The 19039-nt window shown below is 35.5% G+C and overlaps 1 protein-coding gene across 6 annotated transcripts in view; it reads left to right on the plus strand.

Annotated features, from left to right (window-relative positions):
* Nucleotides 1-16948, plus strand: part of WASF1 (WASP family member 1) — a 60484-nt gene extending 43536 nt beyond the window's left edge. For 4 of the 6 annotated variants that reach the window (XM_046004822.1, XM_046004820.1, XM_046004821.1 and 1 more), the window contains 7 exons: nucleotides 5203-5337; nucleotides 7849-8002; nucleotides 9237-9381; nucleotides 11045-11214; nucleotides 13284-13463; nucleotides 14547-15175; nucleotides 16083-16948. In XM_046004822.1, the coding sequence (XP_045860778.1) occupies nucleotides 5203-5337; nucleotides 7849-8002; nucleotides 9237-9381; nucleotides 11045-11214; nucleotides 13284-13463; nucleotides 14547-15175; nucleotides 16083-16240 (1571 nt within the window). In that variant the 3' untranslated portion in view covers nucleotides 16241-16948. Of the gene's footprint in view, nucleotides 1-5202; nucleotides 5338-7848; nucleotides 8003-9236; nucleotides 9382-11041; nucleotides 11215-13283; nucleotides 13464-14546; nucleotides 15176-16082 lie in introns of all 6 variants that reach the window. The other 2 variants (XM_046004824.1, XM_046004823.1) reach the window with 2 other exon arrangements.
* Nucleotides 16949-19039: the final 2091 nt, after the last annotated feature.

The following is a 19039-nucleotide window of genomic DNA, read 5'->3' on the forward strand; positions in this document are numbered from 1 at the left end:
CTATGAAAGATAATGCCAGGGCTTATCTTTCTTATACTTTATACTTATCTTTCTTATACTTTTGCTTGCTTATTATCATTGTTACTTTTTTAGAGGCTTCAGCTATTCACTAGTATCTCTTTCTTTACATATGTTTTATTAGCCTAAGGAAATATTTTTATATTATCAAATATCTAAAATTAAGAGGTGTGAGGTAGTCACTAAGAGAATCGGGTTAGTCGGGTGAGTTGTCTAAAGGACATTAGTAGTGTGATGTGCAGAACGCTGTGAAGATAGCAAGTGAGCTTGGCCTCTCACAGACGAAAGGCAGGCAGGTTGGCCGGGTAGTAAAGGCCAATGGGAGGGACAGGTATTGGAGGAGACAGGCAGTGTGTTCCCATGATAAGACTGCAGAAGGGAATTGCTGAGTTAAAGAATTAAGTAAATTATTCAAAATTTAAAATCTGGAAAATTTAAAAAAGTAAATCCAATCTGTTTTTGAAGTGATGCCTTAGCTTTTTAATGAGACATTTATATTTCATTTTAAAGAAAAAACAAGATGTTCTTGGCCTTAGGTATATTCTCTAAGTGGTCCTAGATATATCTTAGCCCCACATGTATTGTCCTTATAGGCAAGATTGACTCTTTTCTTTTCCTTTTAACTTTTGTTCTTTCTTTTGAGTACTTAGCATAAGATAAAGAGAGGTTGTTAATGTGTTTCAGGTGAGAACACTTGACATACACATACATAGCTAGAGCAACATAAAAATTACTTTTGAATGCTCTTGGTGAGAGCACTAAATTTCTACATTGCCTATGAAATAGTTTTAAAAAATAAAAGGATATTTATTTGAATTTAAGTATATTCCTTGCCTCTTTGGGTGGTTATTTTTTCAGGTTAGTTATTGGCAGTGAGTCACTAACAAACTATATTATCTACCTGTTTTTTTCCTTGGGGAAGTCAATATGGAATGTACTTTTGAGACAAATCAAAAGAAGAGTCCTAAGTATCATACTAATAGATGATTAACCATATTTTTACAGACATTTGCTGACCTTTTTTGTGACATAGCACTAATTGAATCTAACATAATTTCATATAAAATTTGTATTACTACATGTACATGAGTATATAATACTTTAATATTTAATATTAAAATACATATTAATAGCATAGAAATGACAATAAATTTTAGTTAAAATATTTCTTAAAGTGAATTTTGGGTTTAATACAGGCATGTTGTTTTAGGTATATTCCCAACGTCAAATTTAGAGCTAATATAATGATTAAGAGTGTTAATTTGCTGTACTCACCCATTTTTTTATATGACCTAAAGATGGAAACTTAAGGAATGTTAAATCTGGTATAATCCATATAAGTAACATCTAACAGCAGGGACATGGTCATGTTATAGCCAAACTCTGAAAAAAGAAATAACTTATAAAATATAGCTGGTGCTTCAGATTTGGAATCCGAGACTATTGTAGACATTTTCTAAGCGGTTTATAGAGATTCAAAAACAAAAGAAACCCCATTAATATTGTAGCGAGGTGTAACAATAATTTACTGCCCTGGAATTAAACTCTCTGGCAGCTTTCCCACTGACATAGTAGGGAATCCGGAACCAAACCTAAAAAGCCCCTAGCTAGCCAAAATAAACAAGCCCGTGCACTAAAAAACTATGTACATAAAATACCCAACTGATCCTTCTCTCAGAGTCTGTTTACTTTTACTTTGATATTTCATACAGGTTTGATGATCTGATTTCCAAACATTTATGCTTCAGAACATTAAAAGAGGGAGGCATTGAGGAGATAAAAATAGAAGCAGGTATTACCTAACCCAGTCAAAGTATAGTTTACAGCAAAGGAAGAAGTGACATAGGGAAAAAGCAATATAAAAACCGGAAAGAGGCCATTTCATGTAAAAGCAGATAATCTTAGGCATTTCAAGGCTGCTTTCTCACTGAGAACATTTTGATTCCATAATCAACTCATTACTGAGTCTTCAAGAAAAGGTTAAATTATGTTTAATTTTGTATTTCTACTTAAGACAGGGAAGCTTAAAATAGATTTTACATCAGTTTTTATCCAAAGTAGTTATAATAAGTAATGCATTAAATAATCTCTGAATTACTTAGTGAACTTGGCTATCCAAAATGGTTCTAGGTAATTGAAATGTTGACTTTGGTGCTATCATTAGCACCAAAAGTGTTAAGAGAACACCAAAATAAAGGTCAGTTGCAAGGGACATCCTCCTGTCTTCTTCCTCACCAAAATGTTTTTTCTAGTAGAACACAGTTCTGTTTTCTAATAGATAAAAACTGAAAACATAGAATTCACTTTCTATAAATTTATTCTGTTCTACCAAAATTCTTTCCCATTTTATTGTTGTCTTGTTTAATGGTCATTGAGACTCTAATTACCTGAGGGATCTTTTACCATTCTCTCTTCCCAAGGCCACCCTTCTGTTGAATACAGTCAGTTCATGCTGCCAAGATGGGCTGATAGAGCCTAAATTTGACAGATAGATAGCAAGGTAGGAGGGAGGATAAATAGATTGGCCTGATAACACTAATTAGAAACATAGACAATAGACAAATAAGACTGAACACTTTGCTGTGTGATAAAGCTACATGGTTCTTGTCTGAAAAGAGTATATACCCCATTTGAATCAAAGAGTCAAGTGTGATTAATACTGAAATCATTCTGAATAGTGTGAGCATGTATATAATTAAAATCACGAGTTTTAGATTACAGGAACTAAGATGAAAAATAAGGTGAAGTCATTACAAGAGGCTTGCTGAATGAAATGTGAATTGAATTGGGCCTTTAAGAAACAAAAGAATTTAGAAAATGGAGAGGAAATAGGAAGGCATTTTTATCTTGCAAGAAGAATAGCCAAATGAATAGAGGCAAAAATAAATACGTAGTGGGGATTAAAGGGACAGATGGTATTGGATAAATATGGCAGATCCTGATTTTGGAAAACATAGAATGTTAGCTGAGAGGGATTTTGATTTAGATTTTTAACATCATAGATGGTAAGACAGTAAGGAGACCAAGTAGGTTTTTGAAGGGTTATAAGTACAATATTTCTAATAATTCAAATTCAGATACATGCCCAATCAGTTTTACATTACAAACTTTTTTCCTTTTACCTCGAAGAGAAAGAGGAGGTAGATTTGGAAAGTAAGAAGGGATATGAAAAGAGAACAGATGGGATGTTTATTTTATCCACTGAAGTACTTTAGTAGTTAAAACTCTACTGAGGGGGAACATAGACTCTTTAAAAAAAATTTTTTGAGAAACTGTGGGTCCTCTCTCCAGAAAAATGCAAATACATTTAAAAACCTGTGTATAATTTTCCATTAGTTTACAGCTTATAAATTAAGGATCCCTGTGTTAAACTAAGCCCTTTTAAGCCCTTTTATCTCTGTGTTCCTAACATTTGTATCCCTAACATTAGATGAATAAATGAATGACTTTATACCTGCCTTTTCTTACACTTGGGATGCTTTCCTTATCTGCTGAAGAAGCTGTGTCTCTGGAAGTGTCTCCGACACCACCCCACACCCAAAAGTTAGGGGCTTTTTTCTCTGTGTTCTGTAGCTTCTACCTTATATTATAGTAAGGGATGCCCCTTGCTGACCTCCTACCCTATATGTGGAATTCTGCGAGGTTCTTTGCTCACTGTCTTCTTTTCTTATAAATTCTTTTTGAAGCAGATATGTTTATCCCTATTTTACAGGTGAGGAAATTGATACCAACGCCTCAAAGTGAATGGAGTAAAGATTTGGACTTATTTATTAAATTGCTTTTCATATTTGTTTAGATGTCTCTTTCTCTGTTCAAAACTCATCAATGGCAGAGACCTTGTTCCATCATTTTTATATACTCAGGGTCTGGTACAATGTCTGGTACATATAAGACCTTTTCAGTCAATTTGGTTTAAAGATATATGTGAGTAAATGAATATATACAAAATAATTCTTTTTTATTATTTTTTTGTAGACATTAAAGTTCTTAATTTATTATCGAGACTTTAAAGTTTTGATTTTTTTTTCTTAAACATTATAGAATCTTCTAGGACAGGAATTTTGTTTTACTTTTTGGTGCCTTCAGAAGGTCATAACATCTGCCTGGCACAGGGCGAGCCCTCATTAAATGCTTGTTGATTTAACAGGTAATGTATTGACATACGTTGGAAAAGTGCAATATTATTAAAATATAAACTAGTGAGATTAATGAATTCATTTAATAAATATTTATTACCCTGCCTACTTGTAATCTCTCTCTCTCTCTCTCTCTCTCATTCTGTTAAATAAATACATTAAATCTTTAAAAAAAAAATTTGATCTTATTTAAAAAAAAAATTTAAAAAAAATAAATATTTATTACCTCTGTCTCAGGAACTATCTCAATAGAACTTACTGTTGAACTAGATTTAACCTACACAGTATCCTTGGGTCTAAAATGTCTTAATTTAGGAAGACCATCAATTTTTTTTATTCAAAGGTACACATAATAATGACTCAACTTTATATCATGAGTATACATATTGTATATGTCCTAAATACACTTGAATAATGTTTTCATTATAGGTTGCCTAAACTTCTCCCTGGCTTATTTACTAGATAGAAATTTCTCTTTTTTCTCCTTTTAGAATGGGATTATTTTTGCTTATTCTTTTCAGTAATAGAAATGTATATGACTAGAGAAAATACAGTGATTTTAGATTTATGATGCTTTTTTAAGAAAATAGAACAAGAAGATATTTTGTGTCATAAATTTTCAGAATTTATGTTTTGGGCCTGTCTGAGACTGGTCTTCTGTTGGGTTTATGAAGACTCTTAGATTCTACCATTTGGCCTGAAAATCAGTTCTAGTATAGAGTTTATTTATGAATGCTGATTTAGAAGAGGTATTATTTGTATATACTTTTACATCATAATGTTCTCTAACCTCAACAACTAGGCAGGTATGGATAAAGCAGATTGAGTATTTCCATTTTAGTCACAAGACACCTACGAAGTGGCAGAGCTAGTATGTAAAATCAGATTTCCCAGGCTTTATGTTGTGTTCCCACTCTGTCTCAGGTTGGTCACTTTAGTTCCAAATAAATGCCAAAGTCATCAGGACAGCACTTTTAAAATGTCAAATTGTTTGGTATTTCTCTCTGATCACATTAAATTTTATGGCATATGTTTCATTTTTGCCTAGGTAAATATGCTGAAGATATATTTGGAGAATTGTTCAATGAAGCACATAGTTTTTCCTTCAGAGTTAACTCATTACAAGAACGTGTGGACCGTTTATCTGTTAGTGTTACACAGCTTGACCCTAAAGAAGAAGAATGTAAGTTTACTCATACTATATTTTCTTTCACATGTATCCTAGGTTTGGTGAGATGAGCATTTAATTTAAGAACAGTATTAAACACGAGTTTACTACAAGTCTTTTTTACCCATGGCCTTTGATGTATATGTTGTAATAAATTATGGGGTACATGAGAGAAGGATTCAGAATCTAAAAGCTGAACTGCTTAATTTGTTACCATTTTGGGGATGTTGGAAAGAAAACATTTTCAAAGTTACTTATATAACTATAACCTAGATTTTTAAACTCAGAGTTCATATGAAATAACATTATGAATATGATACAAAATTACAGAGTGTAATACCAATATTTTTGTTTTCTAAATTACTATTAAATAATTTAAGTAATGGTGAGAACTATGAATATAATTTAGAAACTGTAAAAAATGATCTTTTAAACAAAGACCTATATAATTATATTTAATTACATTTACAAATACTGTATTGACTTACTGTGTTACATAAAACTGTTTAAATATCAGATGTCATGTTGGCAGCTGGAAGGGCTTTTAGCACGGTGGCGTGTTAATAAGACAAATGGTAAATGAGAGCAGTTGAAGATGTAAAAGTGCTTATTAATGGGTCACCTGGGTGGCACTGTTGGTTAAGCATCCGACTCTTGGTTTCGGCTCAGGTCATTGTCTCAGGTCCTGTGATCGAGTCTAGTGTTGACCTCCATGCTTCGCATGGAGTCTGCTTAGAGTTTCTCTCTCCTCCTCCCTCTGCCCCTCTCCCTGCTCGCTCGCTCTCTCAAATAAATAAATAGATCTTTTTTTTTTTTAAACTGCTTATTACTTTATACATTCTTTACATCCTTGACTAAGAAAGGTTTGGGAGATTAAACACTAGTTTCCATCCTGGTTATATACTTACGGTAAATAAGTGGGGTGGGGGAGTGGCAAGAATTGATCCATTTTGATTGTAGAAAAGGGGCCACATCTGACAGGAGCCAGAGAACAGTGTGTGGTGTTAGGGCTAAAAGGATCAGCCTCAGAGGCAGACAGATCAGGGTTTTCTGTTCTGGCTCCATTGCTTATTAACCATTTTGCCTTGGGCCAGTTTTATCATGTTTCCTAGCCTTGGTTTCCTTATGTTTAAAATGGAATAATAGTTTCTCTTCTCATTGAATTGTTGCAAAAATTAAGTGAATAAACATTAGTGAGAACATCAAGCACATATAGTCTGCTCATTAGCGATAGTGGGAAAAAAATTTTTTCCTTCTCTGAATTTTATTTTGGTGTTTTTGAGTGTGTTACAAATCATGCAGCAGTGGAGCTGCTGGCAAGACAGTTGTGGTGTAGCCATCGCAGAGCCACATCGCTCCAGCTGGTCCATAGATCCAGACGTTCACGCTGAGTGAATTTTACTTGTGAGGATGATAGAGAAACTGTTTTAGGGAGAAGAATTAATTTAAGAATTGTGTAGTACTGGCCTTGCTATGGTATGTACCTACATACTTAAACCCGTATTGAATATTTAAGAAATCACCTACTTTTTTTTTTTTTTTTTAAGATTTTATTTTATTTATTTATTTATTTGACAGAGAGAGAGATCACAAGTAGGCAGAGAGGCAGGCAGAGAGAGAGGGAGAAACAGGCTCCTCACTGAGCAGAGAGCCCGATGCGGGGCTCGATCCCAGGACCCTGAGATCACGACCTGAGCCGAAGGCAGCGGCTTAATCCACTGAGCCACCCAGGCGCCCCGAAATCACCTACTTTTTTAACATCAGAAAATCATTCTAAGAATTAAGAATGTACAAATTTGGTACATTTCTTATTTTAACATGCTGCATAGTCCAAAAGAAAATGAGTAAATAAAGTTATTTTAGATTCTCATGTATGTGATGGAGCTCTGCTAGTTACTGGAGATACTGATGTATGAGACAGGGTCAGTCTTCAAGAGCTTATATATGGCTAAATAGAGATCATTAGAGTATAAGATAAGTAATAAGTGAAATAGATGATGATATAGATTGCCTGGCACTTGAAAATATTTTCTTCATGGTAAACTTTGTTTTAAGTTTAAAGCATATGTATAATATTTATAGTCTAGATAGCATAGACGTCAACAGTATGTTTAGCCAAGAATGCCACTGAGGACCAAGTAATACTTTCAGTGTTGGTGTAAGCTAAATAAAAGTAAGAAAAGGATATGGGAAAAAAGATTATTTAAAAAAAGGAAGAAGAAAAATGTGGGTTAGTGGGGGCTGGGGATGGCAAGTAGGAAAAAGATGTTTGATGGGAAATGTAGATGATATTTCAGGCTATCATTAGAGCCTTTTGAGCTTTAGAAATCACAGGTGCCTTCAAACTGGTTGGAACAACACTGTGATATAATGGTAGAGCATTTAAAATGTGCTTCCTGATTCACAAGCCTCTACAGTCACAACTTCCTGAGCTGTGCTAACTCTTAAATACGGTATGTGAATTTGTGTACTATGTTAAATCTACTTAGAAAAAGAAATAAAATAGATTCTTGATTTTTGTTTTAGTATCTTTGCAAGATATAACAATGAGGAAAGCTTTCCGAAGTTCCACAATTCAAGATCAGCAGCTCTTTGACCGCAAGACTTTGCCTATTCCGTTACAGGAGACATATGACGTTTGCGAACAGCCTCCACCTCTCAATATACTCACTCCTTACAGGTCAGTGGGGTAATAAATGTGAAGGCTGGCGATTTAGTGCAGAGTTTCAGTCCAGATCAGTAGCACTCTACCCTTAAATGCTGAATCCCCAAACATTTTTTATGTCACTGAGCGTTTCACCAACACATAGAACCCTCCTCATCTACCACCTTTAGAAAACTTTTGCTTTATTCACTAGGTGGGTTCCCAAGGTTCTGGCATACAAAATACAAAACTTACTCAAGGAAGTTGTTTTGAAAAGTATTATTAATCAAAGCCAATGGCAAACTTATTATACGAAGGGGCAAAGAGTTACTGTCTTTTTAATGTAATAGCTGTTCAGGTAAAAAATAAAAAATGAAGAGCTCAAAATTCCACCACACTTGGGTAATAGGGAGGGCACGTATTGCATGGAGCACTGGGTGTTGTGCAAAAACAAGGAATACTGTTACGCTGAAAAAAATAAATAAATACTGAAAAAAAATAAAAATAAAAATTAGAAAAAAAAAAATTCCACCACACTAACAAAATGTAGAAATATCATTTTTGCTTTCTTATGCCTCCTCTTGATCTATGTGCATTAAGTTTTTACAAAACACATGTGTAGGATCTTTTAAAGATGTTTTGTACCATTTAAAATAAAATCTAGAATTCCTCAGGCTTTCTTAGGGGGTGCTTTCACATAATTTGTACAATTGGTAATTTAAGATACACAACATATATCCTGAATAAAATGGTATTCAGATATTTATCTGAAACTGTTTTGTCAGTATGCAAGTCATTGGATAAAAATAACAGTTGCTACTAGAATGAGTTTTAAAGGATATTTTGGGGGTTTGGTGAGATAATAAGCAAATTAGAGTAATTGGCAGAAACCTGTGTAATTTCTCAATTCTAATGATATTATTGTCTTTTCAGGCTTTTATCTTTGGCAGAACCTTTTGTAACTATTGGAATTTCCCAAAGGACTTTTAGAAAAGTTGGTATTCAGCACAAGTTAGGGATGAAAATCGTCCAGCTGTTCTTCAGATTAGTAACACCAACTCTGAAAAACACCTGGTTTTCCATTTTCCTTAGTTTTTTTGTCTGATTCGTGAGAAATATTTTCTTGATGCAGCATTCTAATTTATTTTGTCAGTATTTTTACACATGCTGTATTTCATTAATGTAAGAAAAAAGCATTTTACTAAAATTATTCTGATTGCCTCTCTACGTCTTACTGGTATATGTTTTAATTGATATTTTTACATTTCAGAGATGATGGTAAAGAAGGTTTGAAGTTTTATACCAATCCTTCGTATTTCTTTGATCTATGGAAAGAAAAGATGTTGCAAGATACAGAGGATAAGAGGAAGGAAAAGAGGAAGCAGAAGGTATTACAAGAGATTCAAAAAATTGAAGTTAGTTTTTGTGTATTTGTGTTTTGTTGCATGCAGGGAACTTTATTAGGCTTGTATCTTGACAGTTTTATACTGAAGTCTTTATAACCACACAGGAAGATCACAGTCTAACAATCGGTATTATAATGTGGTATAAGTGCCATACCAGAGGTATGCGTGGAGGGTTTAGGTAGCACAAGATGGCACCTGCTTTAGCCAGAGGACAGGGTTGGTAAACACTTCCAACAAAGCTTATAATACTGTAGAACAAATAGGAATTAAGGGGACCAGGGAAGAGAATGGCATTCTGGTGAGAAGGGACAAAGGAATATTGTGCAGATGTTGGCAAAGTAAATTAAGCTATATTTTCTTACCACAGATCATATCCTGAATGTTTTGGAAAGATGATATTCTCACTAAATTCCTATTATCTGTCTGCTACGTTGCTATTTTCTACTTTGTAATAAAATGTTCTTGGATCTGCTTTATTATATGTTGATAATAACTGGAAATAAAGAAGGAGGCAAAATTGGGATTTAGGCAGAATTATGAAGGAGGCAAAATCTGTTTCTTATCATCCCTCTGTTTCTCCTGTAACTATCTCTCCTCTCCTCCCTTTTCTCCATAATGCCTTCGTGTTACTATTTTCTGTACTAGACAGTATCCCAGCGTTCTAGCCAGAGTTTACAGACTGGTGACTGGCAGCTCAGATTATGCCTACAGTCAGTGTTTTGTTTGACAAACAGTGGTTTTAAAATTCTTGAAGTGGAAAGCCCTGAATGGACATGCCTGTTTTTTCATTGCAATCCCCATCTTACACCTGATTTTCTTCATTCATGTATGTGATCTGCTTTGCCCCTTTGGGCATTTGACTTTGTTACACCAACTCTTGACCTCTCTCTGCTTTGTCCCACAATTTGAATCATTTTGTGTTTTATTTTTTGAATACCCTGTTTCTGTTGAGTGACACGGTTGTTATGGGTTAATTGAATAATTGTATTGGCTAGCTAATTGGGCACTTTCCAGATTACATAGCCTTAATAAATTTTAAGGTTTTGGTTAGTTAGACAGTGCCATTACTGGTAGAAATTTCACTCATTATAGCAAAAACTAGTAGATTTGGGAGGAGAGTTGGTAAATCTTTTTTCATCTGAAAGGACTTTCTGACCTCAGATTTTATTATTTAGGCATACTATTTTTTTAATTAATTATTTTATTAACATAAAATGTATTATTTGCCTCCGGGGTACAGGTCTGAATCGTCAGGCTTACACGCTTCACAGCACTCACCACAGCACATACCCTCCCCAATGTCCATAACCCAACTACCCTCTCCATAACCCCCCTTCCTCCAGCAACCCTCAGTTTGTTTTGTGAGATTAAGAGTCTCTTATGGTTTGTCTCCCTCCTAATCCCATCTTTTTAGGCATACTGTTTTTATCTGGTGCATCAGTTAAAATTAGAGGTTAAAGAAATGTGACCAGAAACTGGGATTGCAAGTCAGCTAGCTAAGATTTAATTCTGAATGTACAAATGAACTGTCTCTGTGTTACTTTAACTATATTATGATGGCATTGTCTTTTTCAGTATTAATGTTAGAATTTTATTTTGATTGTTAATAACATCTTTTTAAAAACTTAGTACTTCAGCATTTGGCTTTGTTTCAATACATCTGTTATAGCAGAAAAATCTAGATCGTCCTCATGAACCAGAAAAAGTGCCAAGAGCACCTCATGACAGGCGGAGAGAATGGCAGAAACTGGCCCAAGGTCCAGAGCTGGCTGAAGATGATGCTAATCTCTTACATAAGCATATTGAAGTTGCTAATGGCCCAGCCTCTCATTTTGAAACAAGGTTTCTTTTCTTTTGTTTGTTTTTTAACAAAATTAATGATAAAATACTGGTTTTGTTTCTGATATCTATGCCTCTAAGTCTTAGGTCCTGAATTGTTGAACCAGCAGACCCTGATTCAGCTATAGAAATAATTTTGAAACCCTGACTTTTGTGAGCCTTCTAAAGTCTGGTGTTGGGCAGGTCATTTTCATACCTGGATTTTAGTTTTATCATCTATAGAAAGAGGTGGTTGGAATAGATGATCTTTAGGGTTATTTAAGCTTTCATATGAAGTCTCAGTGCTCTCTCTCAATATTTCAGGCAGAGTCTGCTAGAATTTCATAATAGAGGATTGGGGTCTGGAATTTTTTTGAAATATTACTATTTCACTACATATAAAATAGGAGCTGAGAAAGGGTAATATTTTGTTCCTTTTCTTTCTCCTGCCCTTTCTATTGCCACATCTCCCACCTCAGTCATATCAGGACTTTTAAACGGAATTACTCATCCCCTTTTGCGGAACTATAGAATAGGTCTTTTTCCTTTCTCAGTCACCATGGCCCCCATCTAAGTGACATGCTACCCTAACTAAACATTATACTAGCATATCTCTGTAAAGGAATTTGTGTATAGTTGAATGAGTATAGTCATTATTATATATATATATTGTAGTTATTTTTGAATGGAAAAGAGTTTCAAGTTTTCTTTGGAATAATACATGTAAATTATTAGGCTAATATCTTTGCCAAGTTTAGAAGTAACATACATGTAAGATACTATTAATATACGCATTGACAGAAAAAGACCTAAAGAATTGAGATTTATTTGAAAAAGCAATCTATAAACATTTTTTTCTACTACTGTTAAGTAATTATGGTAGTACCTTACCCAGTAGTGTAAGTTCAGTACAGTTAATCCTTGAACAACGAGGGAGTTAGGGACACCAATTCCTTGTGCAGTCAGAAATCCACATGTGACTTTTGACTCCCCAAAAGCTTCAGTACTGATAGCCTCCTGTTGACCGGGAGCCTTACTGAGAACATAAATAGTCATTTAACACATATTTTGTATGTTATGTGTATTATATACTGTACTTTTATAATACAGTAAGCCACAGAAAAAAATGTTAAGAAAATTATAAAGAAGGGTGCCTGGGTGGTCCAGTTCTTAAGCGTCTGCCTTCAGCTCAGTTCGTGATCCCAGGGAGCTGGGATCAAGCCCCACATCGGGCTCCCTGCTCTGCAGGAAGCCTGCTTCTCCTTTTCTCACTCCCCCTGTTTGTTTTCCCTCTCTTGCTGTGTCTTTCTCTGTCAAATAAATAAGTAAAATCTTTTTTTAAAAAAAAAAGGAAAATTATAAAGAAAATACATCAACAGTGCTGTACTGTAAAAAAAAAGTCGTATAAGTGGGCATGCTCAGTTCAAACCTGTGTTCATAGTCAATTGTATTTTCTAACTCACTTTGTGTACATTCATCCCCAGCATGCACTACAATCAGTAAATATTTATAAATCTAAAGTTCTGCTTAAATCTGATCTTAAGTCATGTGTTGCTTTGTTACTGTTACTTTCTGAGTACCCTGCCACCTTTGAAAACACCAAAAAGACAAAACAATGTAGTTCGCCATCTCTGTGGTATCATGGAGGCCTTTCTCACTAATACAGACATTTAGAAGTCATTTAAGTTTAAGATAGCAACAAGATATCCTGATGGTGGAAGATTCCAGTTTTCATATTCTGGCTTTTTGTCATTGACATCATATTTTGAAGGAAAAAAATGAAATAGAGGCAGATAGCTTTGAACACAATTTGCCAAAAGATAATTACTTTCTTGCTTATAAGATTCTATATGTAATACTTTTTATCCTTGTGAATTAAATTAGTATTATAATATAGTAAAATAACTGCAAGGAAAGGTTACATTGTGAGCAGCATTCTTTGTTTTAAAAGCAGTAATAAATTTCTGAAATTTCTTAGTAATGGTTAAAATATTAGCAATCAAAGGATACATGTTAAATCTCTCCTGTAGAACACTGTACTCTACCTGTAATTCAAGAAAAACACACTGATACTGTATTTTTTTTTTTTTTAGACCTCAGACATATGTGGACCATATGGATGGATCTTACTCACTTTCTGCTTTGCCATTTAGTCAGATGAGTGAGCTTCTGACTAGAGCTGAGGAAAGGGTCTTAGTCAGACCACACGAACCTCCTCCACCTCCACCAATGCATGGAGCAGGGGATACCAAACCCATACCCACCTGTATCAGGTATGCTGGGATGGGCAGGTGATGTTTGTTCTCAGGGGCTGGTAACCTTTTTCTTGAAAGGATCAGTTAGTCAATATTTTAGGCTTTGTGGGCATACGTTCTCTGTCATAGCTCTCAGCTCTGCCATTGGTAACTATACATAAATAAATGCCTGTTTGTGTTTCAGTGAAACCTTACTTATAAAAACAGCATTTCAGGTTTGACTGTGGACCGTCATTTGCCAGCCTCTGATAAAAGCTGACGTGTTCGCGCGGGGAAAATTTAGTGAATGAGAATTTACTTTAAAGGTTAAAGTGTGTTTCATTTTATTATAGCTTTATTATCAAGCCCATAATGTGTAGTATATTAATAAAAATTAAAAATTTTTGGAATGTGGTAAGGGACTAAGAAATGGGAACCAAAGAATGTGATTCTAAGTGTTAATTTGGTATTATGGGGAATACTCTGAGAATTTCAGAGAAAAGAGGCAATAATCTTTCAGTAAAGTGATTTTGAAGTTTAATTTTATCCATTGTTATCCAGCTTATAAAATTTTTAATAGGTAAATAGAGACCAGCTTTATAATTTTCAGTTAAAAAAATCAGCCTTCTATCACTGAGTCATTTGATGTTCCATCCGCAGGAAAGAAGAGAGCTGTAAATTTCCTGTTGTGGCTTATAATTAGTTGTTATTGATTTAACTGAAATGACATATGATGAGTCTTAATAGCTTCAGTATCAATGCAGCATTGTAATGGCCACAAGTATTGCTGCAAATATTGTCATATGATAAATGTTGAGTCATTATAAAGACTCCTATCACAGCATAAAATTGAATATTTTATTTGTCAAAGTAAGCATAAAATGCTTGAGTGCATCTGACAGGTGTCTGGAAGGATGAGACCATTTAGAATATTACAAACGAAAGCACCGCCTCTTAAATTTCTTGTTGGCGTTTTCCCTTCATCCTAAATACTGAAGAATTCTTCATTTCTTCAGGAACATGTTAATGCATCTGCCCTGATATAATTACTGGTAGTCATATCTTTCCTGTGCTTAGTTCTTTCTCTTTTAATAACTTGCTAGGATTTCTTTATCATTTCAGTTCTGCTACAGGTTTGATAGAAAATCGCCCTCAGTCACCAGCTACAGGCAGGACACCTGTGTTTGTGAGCCCCACCCCCCCACCTCCTCCACCACCTCTCCCATCTGCTTTGTCAACGTCTTCATTAAGAGCTTCAATGACTTCAACTCCTCCCCCGCCAGTACCTCCCCCACCTCCACCTCCAGCCACTGCTTTGCAAGCGCCAGCAGTACCTCCGCCTCCAGCTCCTCTCCAGATTGCCCCTGGAGTTCTCCACCCAGCTCCTCCTCCGATCGCACCTCCTCTAGTACAGCCCTCTCCGCCAGTAGCTAGAGCTGCCCCGGTATGCGAGACTGTACCAGTTCATCCACTCCCGCAAGGTGAAGTCCAGGGGCTGCCTCCACCCCCACCACCGCCGCCTCTGCCTCCACCGGGCATTCGACCATCATCACCTGTCACAGTCGCAGCTCTTACTCATCCTCCCTCTGGGCTACATCCAGCTCCATCTACTGCCCCAGGTCCCCATGTTCCATTAATGCCTCCATCTCCTCCATCACAAGTTATACCTACTTCTGAGCCAAAGCGTCATCCATCAACTCTACCTGTCATCAGTGACGCCAGGAGTGTACTTCTGGAAGCAATACGGAAAGGTAATTTCCTTGTGGCCTGTAAAAGCATTGCTGTGGTATCATTAGAATCTTCCTAAATATTTGACAGAATAACGTTTTCCTCACTTACAAAATTTTAGATGACCGTATCTTTGTACACATGGTTCTTAGAAAGGAAAGCTGTGTTCAACCTGTATTTTAAATCATTTTCCAGAAAATAAATCACACTGAGTTATTTTATTTTCATACTTTAGTAGGGATTCTTAAAATGTTCATTAAATAATGAGAAATTGAAAGTGTCAGACTTACAAGTTATAGAAAATTTAGTTAAAACCCTTTATATTATGTTTAATGTGTATATTAACTCCTTTAAAAATGGTGTTTTCTTCAGTGTTAAGCCTGTCCATTTGGTGTATCAGTGACACTTGCTCTACCAGAAGCCTTTATAGGAACTTATATATAAGTTCCTCCCTTAGTAACAAAGGAAAGCCCTCTCATACTCACTCATTTATTCAGCCTGCATTTCCTAGGCACCTACCATAAGCCGGGCACCAGCAGCAGAGAATGAATAATACTGCCTTTCCCTCAAGCACTGGAGAGAATAAAGCCACAGAAGATACACTCAACAACATTTATTTGACCACCGGTTGACTTTTTGGGGGGAGGTGCTGGTAGGGAGGACAGTAGACCATCATGGCTAAATAAGCTGTAGATATTCACCTGGATAGCTGCTAAGTTTGACCAGTTAGTTTTACAGATAATGAAAGAATTAATTGACCAAATTAATACGATTCTAAATATGATCCCTTCAGATTCTTTTTACTAGATCTTGCTTTCCATTTTCCAGTTAGTATTTCTCACATGTAATTGATTTTATTCCAGAAAGATTAATAATATGTAGTATATAGTATTTTGGTTTACAAAGAGTGCTTTGGTTTTTCTGTATCAGGTATTCAGCTACGCAAAGTAGAAGAGCAGCGTGAACAGGAAGCTAAACACGAACGCATTGAAAATGACGTTGCCACCATCCTGTCTCGCCGTATTGCTGTGGAATATAGTGATTCAGAAGATGATTCAGAATTTGATGAAGTAGATTGGTTGGAGTAAGAAAAATTCATTGATAAATATTACAAAACTGAATGCAAATGTCCTTTGTGGTGCTTGTTCTTTGAAAATGTTTGGTCATTCCAGTGTTTTGCTTTCTTTTCCTTATGATAAATAACCCTTTTCCTCCATAATTTTTGATTTCTAAGAAAAATATTAGCATACATTTCAAACTAAATGTTTTACAGTGGCTTATCTTTTTTTATTTTTCCCTGAAAAGATAATTTGGTCAAATAAACCACTAAGTATTAAGCATGGACAGCTGTTGTTAGAGTAGCAGATTCAGTTTTTTGATATATCTTAATTGTGCACTTTGTGAATTTTAATTTAAAGAAAGCAACTGAGATTGAAATCTTGAGGGCAGCTGTATCTCTTAATGAGCCTTATTCCATTTCCTGATGTTTTAAAAGAAGAAACACTGCCTTGATTATATGAATACACTCAGAAAGTATGTTTAGCTAGTAGTATTGAATTCTCTTAAAGGAATGCTTGAATTTTTTTTAATTATTGTTTTACTGTTTTTAAATACTTGCCTTATTTGAATGTTTAGCAGTACCCCCTTCCCACTTATATATTGTGTGGTACGATTTTGCTTGCCTATAAGAGTTTAAAAAATTTCCATGTGAAATACTCTGACATAAACATACATGTAACTTACATTAACTGTTAAGAATAACAGTCTGATTTAATAAATGGTTCATTTTAAAGGTTCATGGGTGTTGCTCTTTGAATGAAACTATTTCTGATAATTTATCAAATATATATAAAGTAGAATTTTAATATGTACATAGTAAGCAGAAAACTAAAATCACTTAAACTATATAATTTCTTCTTAATTATACAGATTCATGTTGTCTAGTATGTAAGGTAGCTTTTATATCGTTTTTTCAAAATCAGTATTTTTCAACTCCTTAGGCTCTTAAATTAAAATCTCAGTTTGCTGTCTAATTTCAACACACGATGACTTGACACCCTAACAGCATTCTTGAAATTATATTTTGCAGTGATAGTGTTGTTAATGTTTACCCAATCCAGATTTAAGGCTGGAGGGAAATCAGTGTTAATATTAGATTGTTTAATGTGAAGTTCTCTAGTTGGACTATAGAAGTATCTGCAGTCCTCATCCTTTTACAGTACAATCTCTAGCTCCTCCCATCAAGAGATGGGTTCTTTTCCCACCCACCTTGGATCTGAGTGTTGCTGAGACCTGTTCTGGCCAATAGCATTGTCTCAGGTTAAGCTCAAGGTACCCTGCTAGAAGATCAGAAACCTCATACAGAGAGCTGTGCCAAGTGAGACCATCTTACACCAGCCAAGCACAAGCTGACCCGCTGGCCGGCTATAAACTGATGAGCAAGGCTAGCTAAGATTAGCCATGCTCAGAGGAATTGTTCAACTGACCTATACATTTATGAGCAAAAAAGTAATGCTTATTGTCTTACACCTGAGTCTTGAGATGGGTTATTTCACACAGCATTAGTCCACAATAATAGAGAGCTGATAGATGAGGTCATTGGTTACTTGATGATTTGGGGGTTATTTAGGTACATAACTAATGACCCATACTCTGTGGAGTAAGAATGAGGAACTAAGTGGCAAACTATCGTGGTAATAGTTTGGACATAAAAAAAATTTACTTATAGCTCTAATTAACAAAAGATGTGCTTTGTTCTTTCGGGTAGCTTTGCCTAGAACAGGAGATTAGATAGTGGGGACACCTGTGTGGCTCGGTCATGTAAGTGTCTGACTCTTAGTTTCATCTCAGGTCATGATCTCCAGCCCGGGCTCTGTGCTGAGCATGGAGCCTGCTTAAGATTCTCCCTCTGCCTGGGTTAAAGCCTCTGCCTTCGGCTCAGGTCATGATCCTAGGGTTCTGGGATCGAGCCCCGCATCGGGCTCTCTCCTTGGTGGGGAGCCTGCTTCCTCCTCTGCCTGCTTCTCTGCCTACTTGTGATCTCTCTCTGTCGAATAAATAAAATCTTTAAAAAATAAAAAAAAAAAAAGATTCTCTCTCTGCCCCTCCACCCACCTGCTCACATGCACAGATGTGCTCACACTCTCTCTCTCTCTCTCTCTAAAAAAAAAAAAGATAGTGATTTGAGGTTTCTTTCAACTTTACAAAAATATGTCGAATTCAACTCAAGAAAATATGACGCAGTTTAAAGTTTATCTTTCTAAGTGTGTGAAGGCAGTGGCAGTATATAGTTTTTATAAAGGTCAGTTGTGGCCAGTAACCAAAATGCAATGATACTGGCATTGGAGTAGTTAAGGGTAATAATAAAGGAAATAGTTGGAAATTTCTTAATAATAGAAGTGGATCTGTTTTAAAGCCTGGCAGTACATATCCTAAATAGCTCATGAGAGGATTTTGTTTTTCAGAATATTTCTGAAAGATAAGAAAGTGCCAGTAGAAAGCAAAATAACCTTTCAGTCTAGATAATTCAGCTTAATTTGGTGAGAGAATTTTAATGTCTTTTTTTTTTTAACGATTTTATTTATTTATTAGACAGAGATCACAAGTAGGCAGAGAGGCAGGCAGAGAGAGAGGAGGAAGCAGGCTCCCCACTAAGCAGAGAGCCCAATGTGGGGCTTGATCCCAGGACCCTGGGATCATGACCTGAGCCGAAGGCAGAGGCTTTAACCCACTGAGCCACCCAGGCGCCCCGAGAGAATTTTAGAACAATCATTCTGTGGTCAATTTTAATACCTAAGAAGAATGAAAGTTACTGGACAGTTATTGTCTTCTTATGAATTAGATCGCTATTGCACTAGGTTGTGGAGCCTAGAGGCAGAAAAAATGAA

Source organism: Meles meles, chromosome 5 (genome assembly GCF_922984935.1).
Source record: "Meles meles chromosome 5, mMelMel3.1 paternal haplotype, whole genome shotgun sequence".
Classification (NCBI taxonomy): domain Eukaryota; kingdom Metazoa; phylum Chordata; class Mammalia; order Carnivora; family Mustelidae; genus Meles; species Meles meles.